This window comes from Grampus griseus (assembly GCF_964374135.1).
Source record: "Grampus griseus genome assembly, chromosome: 4".
Taxonomy (NCBI): domain Eukaryota; kingdom Metazoa; phylum Chordata; class Mammalia; order Artiodactyla; family Delphinidae; genus Grampus; species Grampus griseus.
In genome coordinates, this window is record NC_138997.1 from 80880686 (window position 1) to 80894340 (window position 13655).

Here is a 13655-nt window from a genome sequence, read left to right on the forward strand (position 1 = left end):
TGGTATGTTTTGTTTTTATGCTTCTACAGAGGGAAAGTGATCCTTCTGGGGTCATTTAATGTGTAATAATTTCATATGCACTGTCTTCTTTGCAGAAACTCCATGAAATATACCACTTTACCAAAAGAGTCCATTGCATAATCAATTAGAACAAGTTACCTCAATATACATAATTAAATGATCAAGGAAATATTTCACACATATAGAAATTTAGAAAACAATGACCTGTGAGCTGGAATTCTGCGATCACCAGCAACTAGAATTACATCGCATAACTGTTTGTGTCTCAAATAGTTTTCCATCTTTTTGAATGTTTGTTCAGCATGATTAAGGGCTTGGAAGAATTCATCTGATGAACATGGCTCCATAGTATGGCAGGATGATACTGTCTGACTGCTATTGGAAGTCCTGAAAAGAAAGAAAACACACATTTTGAAAAGTCGCTAACACATTAAAAATATCTTTCCTATTAAGTCCTTTTAAATCCTTCAAATGTAATAGAAGCAACGCTATCAGTCTATATTAATGAACAATCATTCATCATTTTTGCCTTTGAAAATCAAATGATGGCTCAAATCATATGTGTGTCTTGCAAACACTGTGAATGTGATACCTTCTAGTTAATAGCTACATATATTCTTTGCCTGTTACTGAGGTCTCTTCTCTTGTCAATACGACGTCTCTGCTGAAAAAGAGCCAAACTATATTCATATTGATAGTCATAGCTCCAACATTATATTTAAGGGCATAAGAGATCTTTTTTTTTTTTTTTTTGCGGTACGCAGGACTCTCACTGTTGTGGCCTCTCCCGTTGCGGAGCACAGGCTCCGGACGCGCAGGCTCAGCGGCCATGGCTCACGGGCCTAGCCGCTCCGCGGCATGTGGGATCTTCCCGGACCGGGGCATGAACCCGTGTCCCCTGCATCGGCAGGTGGACTCTCAACCACTGTGCCACCAGGGAAGCCCAAGAGATCATTTTTTGAAGGCAGAAAGGGAATTAAACTCTTTTGGAGATATAAACCCAAGCCATCCTTTATTTAAAAATGGGTTATGTTCACAGTTCATTTATAACTGTTTAGAATACAAAATATATTATAAAATTATAAATGAATTATAAATAATTATAAATAATTATTAATAGATCATTATAAATAAATCATTATAAATCATTTGATTCTCTGACTAGTCTTCAATAGCCCAGGTAACCTATAACTTAGATTATAGCTTAAGAGAATTTGATGGCCTAACCCAGGTATCTAAAAATTATTTGAAATTTCCAAATTATAATTTGAAGAGTATTTGTTCTATATTTTCATTATGATTCATTGATGGAAATGGTGAAAAAGTGAAAAGATTGGGACTAAGAATGAAATCCTAAACCCATCCCTCTCCCCTAGATCCCTTCTCCAAGATCACTTGAATCAAGTAATCAACATCCCTTGGTTATACAATTAACTACAAAACTACCGACTATGCCGTAACTTAGTTATCATTTCTCATCAGATCTACTTTTAAGGATATAATGATTCTGATAAATGCTTTGTTGAATTAAGCCTCACTATATCTTAAGAGAATTTTCTTAATATAAATATCTAATATCTTACCAGGGACCAGCTGTCCTCTTGACCACCAACCTTACCCTCTTTGCTGATTTGTATTAGCTCTCTGGCTCCTAGGAATTCAAATTTTCTACTCCTATTTACACTCTCTGCTGAACATTTCGAACTTCTTGATTTGCTTTCAAGGCTTCAGTTGCTATCACATGTTAAATAAACATGTTATTTCAATGTGACAATTAATTCAGAGATTTTTGGGTATAGCAATCACTCCCACTGCTCCAAATGAAGGATCAAAAGAAGTGCAGGCTTCTGATTTGTAGTCTGTGGAAAAGCAAAGCTGTCCATTCACAAAAGGAACATGAAAGAGGTAGGAACAAAGCTACTCAGGCTTAAAGAGCTGCACAGCTTTCTAGCGTTTCTTGTTCTATTTTAAGAAATTTGGGACCTTGCACATACAATTTTAATAATGGAAGAATTTACTTAAAAAAAGAATTTGCTGCATATCCAGACAACTGTAGAACCTAGGTATCAGAACCATTATACACAGAATTTTTACATCTAGAAGGAACCTATGTAGTCATTTAATTCAACCCCCTTATTTTGCAGATGAGAAAATTTTGAGGCCCCAAATGGCTCAAAGTGATCAACCAAGGACATATAGGTAGCTGGATACAAAACCAGGGATCAGGAGGCATTCAGAATGTTGGTCAAATCACTCACAAAGGAATGGAAATTTTTGCTTACCTTTACCTTAAGGCATTAGTGAGTGCAAGGACCAAGGGTATGAAGGGAGAATGATAGTACAATATGAATGAGGATAATTTAACAATAACAACAACAACAAAAGACATGAGAATTCAGGATCTTAGACAAAAGTCTACTGCTCTGTTACTGCCCCTTAGCTAGGGTTAAGACAGCAAGAGTCTCTTAGTTTTCCATGGGGCAGAGATAACATCTCTATCTCTGGCTAATCAAAGGTTTTTAATACTCTGGCTCTGTGTAATTTATAATGTCATTACTTTCTTACTATTTCTTTTCCTATTATGTGTTTTGGTTTGGAAGCTTGAATTGGAGAGGTATGGGGTAGTGATTAAGAGCATTTTAGGAAGGTTCTAGAACTGTGCTGTCCAATATAGTTAGCTACTAGCCCCCATGTGGCTTTTTTTTTTTTTTTTTCTGTACGCGGGCCTCTCACTGTTGTGGCCTCTCCCGTTGCAGAGCACAGGCTCCGGACGCGCAGGCTCAGCGGCCATGGCTCATGGGCCCAGCCGCTCCGCGGCATGTGGGATCTTCCCGGACCAGGGCACGAACCCATGTCCCCTGCATTGGCAGGCAGACTCTCAACCACTGCGCCAACAGGGAAGCCCCCCATGTGGCTATTTTAATTAAGAAAATAAAATAAAAAAGTTCTTTAGTTGAACTAGTCATGTTTCAAATGCTCAAGTAGCCCCATGGGGCTAGTGGCTGCCAGATTGGATGGTGCAGAGATAGAACATTTCCATCATTGCATAAAGTTCTATTGCATAGTGCTGATTCAACTCTGTTACTATGTATCTGGACGAGTTATTTAACTTCTCTAAGTCTTACCTCCAATAGCAATACAGGAATAAGTAATACATAGTATTTTCTTTTAGAGGATACTTCATGGGAGGATTATTAAATGAATGCATAACCCTAGCACAGAAAAAGTACACAATCAAGGTAAATAAACTCCTATTAGTAGATCCTTGCTTTTCAAAGGCCAATGGGAAGGCCTGTAATCTCAGTCTTTTGTCTTATACAATGTTGTTTGTTTGGTTGTCTTCCTAAAAAACGATCGCCAACATTATCAATTTTTATAACTAAATTTCCTGATTCCTAATTAAAATGGCCTTTAACAAACCCAGTAGACATCCTAACCCACAATATAAACATCTGGGAATAGGCCATTTATGGAGCATTTAAAACATATTTCTCTGTGATTCCTACTAGATCTTTACATGGTGACAGAGGAAATATATCTAACATTTCTGCTTAGTTTTATATCTTTGATGTTACTAAGATGGTAAGTCATATTTCAAAGAATTGCATCATGAGATCATTCAAATCTTTTGTAACAGACGTTCACTGTAATGAACTCTACATTGCTGGATATTTCCAGGCTACCGGGAAACATTTAATTTTTAGCTTATTGTCCCTCTGCAGTAGGCTATGAATTTGTAAGTCAGAAAATGCCTAAACATAGAAAAGAGGCAAGTATCAAACAAATCAAGTCACCAACTATTTATAGAGTAACTCCTGAGATGCATTATTGCACCAGTTGTTAGAAACTGGGGATGCAAAGAAGGTATGATTTTTTTCTTTTAGTGAAGGGACTTAGAATTTGAAGACTTAAGTTTTATAAAGTGGAAAAAAGTAAACAGCAACACTAATACTTGCAATTCTTCAGATTTCACACATCTGTGCGCACACAATATGCACCATGGCCAATACTATCTTTTTATTAGAAACTATTTAGATTTCCTCACTATCATCACCAGAACTTGCATTAGGCTTTCTTAATGGAGTAATTTTTCAAAAAGAAGTTTTAAAAATCACTTCACAAGAATTATACTGTATATGATTTTGCGTAGAAAACAAAGCTGCATTGAAACTCTTAAGTGGTCTGTTGGCTCACTCCCCAGGTAAGTGATAAGCTGCCTCATAGCTTCTGGCATTCAGAATTCATGCTTTTGCCAAAGTGCAGATTACTATATCATGAATCTTTTGACATCTTTTACACATATTCAAAGTCACAAATGTAAAATAAGAATGTAAATTGCTTAGTGTAGGCTAGCAGTCTCTAAAAATATTTTTATGCATATCCTTTTCAGTATACTTTTAAGCATGTGCCCCAATATATGGATATTTATGAGTTTATAAAAGATATACATATGTCATTGTACAATTATTATTTATATTATAAAATAGAAAAAGAATAGATTTAAAAAATAAAATGTAAATAAACATTCTAGTATATATACATATAATTACCATTTCTCCAACAGATCATCTTGTACATCCCCAATTGGAACGTAACTGAGATCAGAATTTACAGAAAGGAAAGATCAGTATGGGCTGGTGATCGGAAAGGCAACAAGCAGCAGGTGAGATCTGAAATACATCTTAAGGTTTAGATGAGCAAGGAGGAAGAGAAGTTGGGGTTTTCTCTTTTAAGGAGAGGACAAGGCAGGTGCATAAAGAGAAATGGCAAGAGGCAAAGAAAAAATACATTCACCTCTTCCCTTCTCAAGAGAAATACTTTTTCATTTTGGAATTTAAGGAGTTCTCTGCTGGTCCTGCAGTCAGAATATCTGTGGTGAAAAGAGTCAAATGTTGTTTATATAAGAATCAGATTTTCTTAAACAATAACCAGTGTGAAGGAGAAGGGCCAGTGGGCCCTCTCATACAATGCTGCTGAGAATTAAAAGAGGAGTAATGTTCCTGAAATAACTTTGAGAATACAGATCAAAAACCCTAAAAACGTGCACACCCTTGGGACTTTATCCAGAGGAAATGGTCATCTGTATGTAGAGATCTAACTACGGGGACGGGGTTATCACAGGTTGTTTCTAACAAGAAAATACTGGAAACAATCTAAATTCCAAAAAAATTCGAATATTGGTTAAATAACCAAAAGGTATGTCTGTGCAAGGGAGAATGATGCAGCCATTCAAAAAGATACAGGAGAACATTTAATGACATAGCAAGCTGTTTTACTGGACACTGCTTTTACCTATCCAGGATTCTTTCTATGGTAACAGACCCATCTCGACCTTTTGGGAAACCACACATACCCTACCTCAGTTCACAGGGCTTGGGCAGAGTTGAGTCTTCCCCCTGGGCAGAGGTGAGCAAGCAGCTGAGGCCTGGCCAACAAGAGTATCATATCTTCTGGTTATAATGATTGATTTGGGTGGACATAAGATCCAAAGAAAACCAATGAGAGTCCATTTCAAGATGTTTGTTGGTACTCTTGGAAAAGAGTCACTCTCTTTCCATTGAGGAGGTTAAGCTGATAAAAAGTAAACTTGGAGCTACTAGTGGCTTTTTGCTACCACAAAGAAAGCCTGCCTAAGGAAATGCCATCACAAAGGAAAACAGATTCTAAAGAGGGGGAAAAAAAGGATTTCTGGTGTTATTTGAGTATCTGGATTCATCATGTCTAAAGTTGTTTGAGTTTTTATTTACTTATGTGAATCAAAATGTTCTAGTTTTTTGGGCTTCCCTGGTGGCGCAGGGGTTGAGAGTCCGCCTGCCGATGCAGGGGACACGGGTTCATGCCCCGGTCCGGGAAGATCCCACATGCCGCAGAGCGGCTGGGCCCGTGAGCCGTGGCCGCTGAGCCTGCGCGTCCGGAGCCTGTGCTCCGCAACGGGAGAGGCCACAACAGTGAGAGGCCCGCGTACAGGAAAAAAAAAAAAAAAAAAAAGTTCTAGTTTTTGCTTGTCAGTTTGAGTTGGGGCTTCTGCCTTTTTTGACCAAAGGAGTCTTAATTTTATATTTATATTAGGGCAAAAAAGGTTACAAAATAGTATGTACAATAAGATTCAGATTTTTATTCTAAAAATATATTTTTATTCCATACTTACCTAAAATATACTGGAAGGATACGTCCTCAAATTGTTAATGGTTATTATTTTGGGGTGGCAGGGTAATTTGTAATTTTTGTTTTTCCATTTTTGCTTATCTCTATTTGCTCACGTCTCAGTGGTAAAAATAGTAAATAATATGGGAAAAAACTCATTAAATAATTAGATCCAAAGATTCCGAAGAGTTCTATCCAGCTGTCCTCACCTCTTGCACCCTGTTGATTTTAACCTCCAAACCATTCTTCACATCTACCACAGTAATGAGTTTTAGCTGGACACATGGCTACCCAGGCAGAGACCACAGCTGCGCCTCCTCCTTTGCTACTAGTCGTGGCCATGTGATTAGGTTTTCAACAATGGCACGTGAGCAGAAATGATATATGCAACTTGTGTTATTTGCTTAATGTCCTCCCTTTTCTTTCTTTGGTCCTTCCCATAGGCTAGAATGCAGAGGGGAGCTGAGGAAGCTTTGACCATAAAGAAATAATAACACCCTACAGGATAGAGAAACAATATAGAAGGAATCTGGGTCTCTGAGGGAACCTGTGTAGCAGAGCTACCTGTCTGCCCTGGGTCACTTCCCCATTTGTTAGGTGACAGAGAAATAAACTTCTATTTTATTTGAGCCACTATATTTCTGAATCTCTTTGTTATATTATCTTAGCCTATTCTCTACTAATATATTCCCTAAAGTTAAATGGCCAAATTATATGGCTCTGTGCATGAGTGATTATGTGGTGTGTGTATGTGTGTGCATGTGTATCATTGTTTTCATGCCTAATATATCTAATTCTAAAAATGTAAAACTTCACTATCCAGTTCCAACTAGATGAAAATAAAATATAAGCAATAAGTGTCATAAAAGATTCTTTTGCCTTAAAAATCTGGACTTATAAATACCAGTTGTGCAACTGTAATGCTCAACATTTTTCCTAAGCTGATTCTTTCTAGGAACTAACATGATTCCAATAAATTCCTATTCTGTTTAAACCAGCCAATTTCAGTTGCTTAAAACTAAGAACACTGATTGATACAGTGTACAGACAGGCTTTAGAGGGCTCACGAATTCCTTGAACCCCATATGAGCCCCATATGAAATATTTAACACACACATGTGCACATACGCACATGTATGTGCACACACACATACAGACGGTTTTCTGGGGAGAGTTTCCATGGCTTATGTCAAGGGAATCCATGATATGACTTGGGCATACACATGTGAGGGAGGACAATGCAATACATCCTTCCCAGATACAAGTACAATATAGTTGAACTTCTTTGCCATCTCTGGAAGCAAAATTTTTTTCATGTGGAAACATATAAGATTTTAATTTTAAAGTAAACCAGAATTAATAGAATGGTTCAAACAAGGAGATATAGAGACAACCTAAAGAGGGTCAAGAAAAAGGAGATAGCACTTGAGAAACGGTATATTATGAAGATAACCCCTTGTTGGGAGAGGAGAAGGACCTAAATGCCTTCAAGATGAGTCAAAGAATAGCAAATCAACTGACAAAGTATAGAAGACTTCAAGGGTATGTGCAGTTGAAACACAGAGTAGCAAACAATGGATAAGACAGATCGGATGACTGTGGGTAAAGGGTTGTGGGTCGAAAGATTATACCTGTATGCCAGCCAGGGTTGGCTTTTTCAAGAACCAGGCTGAGAAAATTAGTTGAGGAGAGAAAGTGAAACTGGATAGACTGAATCATTAACTGTTATGTTGATCCAAGTTGAACTCAGTGATTAAATGAATAGTCACAGAGAACTGCTTACTGGTATGTGTGCATGAAATCTACATGTTAATCGTTTGGGTTCAAAATGCAGCTATTTCCAAGTGATCAAGGTCAATATCAACAGTGATAAGTTAGATTGATGATATGTATCTTTGATATGATGTGCTGAAAATGGTACTTTACCTTTGTGGTCTTCCTCCTTAAAACTCATTAACCCCCACCTAAGCATGAGAAAAATATCAGACAAATCCCAACTGAGTAAGACATTCTACAAAACACCTGACCACTACTCCCCAAACTGCTAAGGTCATCAAAAACAAGGAAAGTTTGAGAAACTGTAACAGCCCAGAGGAGCCTAAGGAGATATGATTAAATGTAACTGGTATCATGGACTGTAACAGATAAAAGGACGTTAGGAAGTTTTCTGTAACAGAAAAAAGGAAATTAAGGAAATCTGAATAAAGTATGGGCTTTAGTTAATAATAATGTATCATACTGGTTTAACAGTAACAGATATACCATATTAATATATTAGTAATAGGGAAAACTGGGTGTGGGATATAAGGAACTCACCATACTATCTTTGAAATTTTCCTGTAAATCTAAAACTATTGTAAAAATATAAACTTTAGTTTTTTAAACACGGTTTCATTTTACTTACTAATCTTGAGCAAGTTACTTACCCTTTCTGTGCCTCATTGGCCCCATCTCTACAATTAGAATGATAATAATAGCAATCTAACTCAGAAATTTGTGAAGACTAAATGAGGTAATATAGTACTAAAATGCTTAGAACAGTGTCTCACAGATAGCAAGCCCCCAATCAATATTAGCTATTATAATTTTTGGATATTTGTATAGAAGTATTTTATACATATTGACTAAAAGTAGTCTGATATATAAAATATTAAACCCTAACTTTATAAACAAAGGTTGTTTATAATGAAATTATAATGAAAATATAAATAATGAAAATTTCTCCAATATGTCAATATTACATAATTTCAAAATTGGCAAATCCACTAAAGTGTAAACCGTGTTTAAGCTATGGTCACATGGTGAGCCACTATGTAAACCTGGCTGGCCCTGGTGAAAATTCATCCTGAGTTAAAGTCATTGGAACCTACTGCTCACATAGGTCACAACAGTTACTTAGGGTTTAAAATTCCTCATGGTATAGAAACCAAAGTTTTTTATTTTATTTTAAAAACAAAGTAATGACTTAGAGTTGATTCCACAGACAGAGAGTGGCTAGGCTATAGACCCAAGATCCAAGTTAAAAGATAAGAAATCACTTAGATGTGTGACAGCAGAAATTACCATAAGCCGAAGGCTCAGGCAGACATTTCTCCTACTTAGAATACAACTGATCAAACATATTAGCAACATATGCTGCCTCTTAACTTCTGCTTTAACTTGTCTGGACCCACTGTAGGGGTTATGATTCTGTGTATGTAAAACCATTAAGTTGTCTTCCCTTTTTTCTAATAACTCAAAATTTCAATCTGAGTTCTGAGGTCTATGCAAGTATTACGACCGCTTAAATGAGAAATTCTTCGTATATTGTATTTCCCCACCATGTGATATCAATCTATAGTATACTCAAATAAAATGTTTACTATATATTTTATTATTTGCAAATATTATATAATGAAAATAACTATTTCCAAGTTATATACAAAATCTGATGAATGTCAGTGCAGCTTCTTTTGACATTAACAGTGATAGTTTTTGATTTGTTTACAGTAGAAGGGCAAACACCTAGAGAGACTGCTTACTTAATCAAAAAGCTGGGGGCAAATAAATTTATCCTCATAACGAAGATCAAAGACTCAGAGCTGGAGGACTGAAGGAGGATGTGACAATTAGATGTATTTAAATCTAGGGAAAAAATGGAAAAGTAAAAGTATACACGCAAATGACGTTTCTAAAATCTAGAATACTTTTTTGCAATAAGATGTTGGGATAGAAATTTTAACCCACCAGGAATATTAAATTTCTTTGACAGATTTCCCCTCTTATATCTAAAAATCAAAGACATGTTCTCTAAGTACATTTTATTTTTGAAATAATATTTTAGAAATAGTTTGGTCACTGCAGATGTGAACTGTTTACTCCCATCTTATTATTTACTCTCTCAATCTTCTTGATTAGCATTTGAAAACAACTAAATTTATTTTAAATTTTAAAACATGTAATTTTCTTATTTTTATAACTCCTACAACTAAAAATAACAATTGTATTTTCTTGAAGTATGCACATAGCTACCTCAGTAAAAAAAAAAGTCTTTTTCTGTCATAATGAATATCCCATCAAGATGACACTTTAATATGGATACTAAAGAATAGATTAACTTAATTTCAGTAATCATTAGCTATGCAAACTACTTCTGTTGAAGGAAGTAAATTATAGTGACCTATGTGTGTACAACCTTTCTAAGGTTATACATGTATATAAATTTTATACTCACATATGCATACTCTCTCCAGGTAGTAGATACATGTTAAGATTTTCATAACTAATGCTGGTAAACGAATGAATGTTTTGGTTTTTTTCTAATTTTGTTAGAATATTCTTGATACATTGTATTGGTTTCAAATAAAAAGATGATTACTCTTTGGTTTCCCTCCAAATGGGAATGGTTTATCCCCAAAATGATAAACCCTGAACCTTTTAATATATACTTTATTCTTTTTATGGCAACAAGTATCCAAAGAAAATACAAAACAATGAAACCATATTAATTCAAATAATCTCCAATCAAAATTATTCGTGGTTCCTATTCCCTTAAAATAATGCTAAATCATAAACTAATTAAATTTAAAAAAATTAAATACACTAGTTACCTATGTAGAGATATTCCCTTCTCTCCATTAAACAAATGATTACAGAGGACTGTTCTATATTTGTTATTATTCCAGCATCACAGTTCAGAATTCCATATTCTGAAGATTAGAAGAGAAGGCGGTAAATATCCCCAAGTAAAAGATATCTGAATATACGAACTCATTTTGTCTCCATCTCTTATGATGCCTATATTAATAATAACCAACATACAAATTACAAGTGTTATCAAAACCTGTAAAGAAATTTTAAAAGAAAAAGGATCCAGTAATTAATCTAGAAAAATAATAAGCCTTTAAATATTTTTGAATGAAGGTGAATCAGAAAGATGACTTTCAGGCCCTAACTTGTTACATAATATGCTATAGTATTGATAGTTTAAACTGATAAAGAAGAAAATTCATTTCAGAGGTAAAGCCTGGTTCCACGGGTGAAGGTGGATAAAGTCATTATGAAATTACCAATTTTTAATTTTCTCTCCTCAAACTCATTTCCTCTTCTTTTTGCCCCCTTTTCACCAGCTGACCACATCTAGCTCCTCTATGTTCCCTTACACTCTACTGAAGGAATGTCCTTCATTTCCCTAAATAGCACAATTTTCAGAGAAGTGAAGGCAACAGGAATTAGTAGAGCTGTCATCTTAGAAAGAGACATGTTACTGTATTCTCTGAATTAGTCTGGAGGGCTGCAACATAGGACAAAGAGAAATAACCATAAGAAAAATATTATTGATAACTACAATGGTGCAAAAATTATTGGCAACTACAATATACCTCTCCTCATAAAACCTTTCATTTTCATAAAAATTTAAAAATGACTCTATAATCTGTTGCAAACTAAAATGTCATAAAAATTTTTATACTATAGAAATGTCTTCTATAGTTTTGCTATGACTATAGAAGATAAACGAATGAAGCAAAATGCAAGGCAAGGATGCATAAAATTGCTACCAGGTATTATTTTCAGGGCAGAGCCAGATCTATATAGGGAACACAAGATATTTCAAAATGAAAGCTATTTGTTGTCTTTATAATTTTACAGAATTAAAATCAATATTAGAACATTTAAAAAAATTCCAGCAAAAGTATCACATATACATACCAAGATATTACATATGTGTATATATGTAGAGGTATGTGTATATATATATATAAAATCATAGATTTTAAGTAATAATACTAAATTATTTTAAACAGTATATAGAATATACCCCCACACCCCATTTCTATCAGTAAGAAAATAATCAACCTGCATGAACTGGAATCAGATTCATTTTCTTCTTCACTAGTGCCATCATCCACTTCTGGTCTATCCAGCCAGTGTGCACCGCCACAATCTTCTGCTGTAAACTCAAACGCAGGGACTTCAGAGGTGGATGCCATTGGCCAAGAAGGTGAATTCTGAAAATCCAGTTGGCTGGACCTTCGGTAACCAATTGAAGCCAAAGGCAATTGTAGGCTACACGGATCTAAAAACTTTCTCCCACCGTTTGCTCCAGTCTGTCCTCGATTCCAAAATTCTCCCTGCTGGCTGTCAACTGTAGAATTTGGAGATGATCCTTGATGGCTAAACCACCTCCATCTGATTTTCAAAATCTGCTTCACATCAAACTCTTTACGAGAACCAGACATCCTCAGAGAAACCAAGTGATCGTCTAGGCAACGGGCAAAAAGCACTGCACAATTTGTGCATCCAACCAAGACAAGAGAAGTATATGCCCTGTTGTACACAATAAACAAATTGAAAGGAAAATAAATCACATTCACATATATATCTACATTTACTTTTATACCAATATATCAGATTATAGAGAACAAAGGACAATGAAAAAAAGATGAAACACGGTGGAACATTCCATTCAATCAGAGCAAACTCTCATCCACCTATCCTGAAACAGCTAGACCACTGTCCCCTACTCTCCTTTCCCTTACTGACCATTAGCTCTCACAAACACTGACAGCATTCATTAAAGTCCTTTTAAACGCAGAACACCACCCCCTTTTCTTAAACCACAAATGACAGTGACAGAAAGCACTATCCCGTAGTCGCAGTGTCTCAGTCTCTGCTGCTTAGTATATTAACTCTTTTATTGCTGAAACAAGAAATGTATGCCACAGCATTTTCCTTTGTACTTAAAAATCACTGTAAAACTAAAATGTTTCTATTTTTATACTAAGTTCCTAAATGAGATATCACAAAACAACAGGTTGTTTTAAAGTTTTTTTAAATTAGATGAGTTATAGTGATTTTCAAGCTGGCTCTTTGGATGCGGGGTCAGGAAGAAGGAGGAGTACAAAGGTGGGGTTCCCATTCACTGCTCTCCACTTCTATCTTCTCCCTTCAGGAAAGGAGTGTGTTTCATTAATATAGTAAGATCTGGGTAAGACTTCATCTGAGCAAAGAATATTGAGAAGACTAAAAAGAAAGAAAAAGTCTGAAAACTACAAAGGATCAAAATACGACAGTACTTATTCTTTCTCAAATAAATGACCTGAAGTCCATATTGCTCTATAATTAGGATTGAGCCACTCTGAATTACTACAATAGCCAAATTTCTATGACACTACTTAGGAAAAGGAAAGTGTGGCTCAAGAAAGCTACCTAGGACTGGGATAGGATTATTTCTTGGGTGTATAAGTACCCCGATGGTGCCCTCTGTTGTTGGCAAAACAAAGCAATGGTCTGAACATGGTTACAGCTAAGGAGAATTGATAAAGCAAATAAAAATCTATCAAATGCAATCAAATTTTAAAATATTGAATGATTATTGTGAGCAAGACACTCTATAGGCATTATGGGGGAACAGATACATACATCTTGGTTCCTACCCTCAAAAATAATTAAATCGAGTTACTGAAACAACAAAATTGATAACTTAAGTATAAGAAATATTATAATGCTGC

The 13655-nt window shown here is 35.5% G+C and overlaps 1 protein-coding gene across 1 annotated transcript in view; it reads right to left on the reverse strand.

Moving 5' to 3' along the window:
- The window catches only part of KLHL5 (kelch like family member 5), a gene marked incomplete at its 5' end in the record, with an annotated part of 55362 nt that extends 42979 nt beyond the window's left edge, over nt 1-12383 (reverse strand). The window contains 2 exons of the mRNA XM_082653903.1: nt 226-408; nt 12001-12383. Of these exons, the coding sequence (XP_082510029.1) occupies nt 226-408; nt 12001-12383 (566 nt within the window). The remainder of the gene's footprint in view (nt 1-225; nt 409-12000) is intronic.
- Between the last annotated feature and the right edge of the window lie 1272 nt (nt 12384-13655).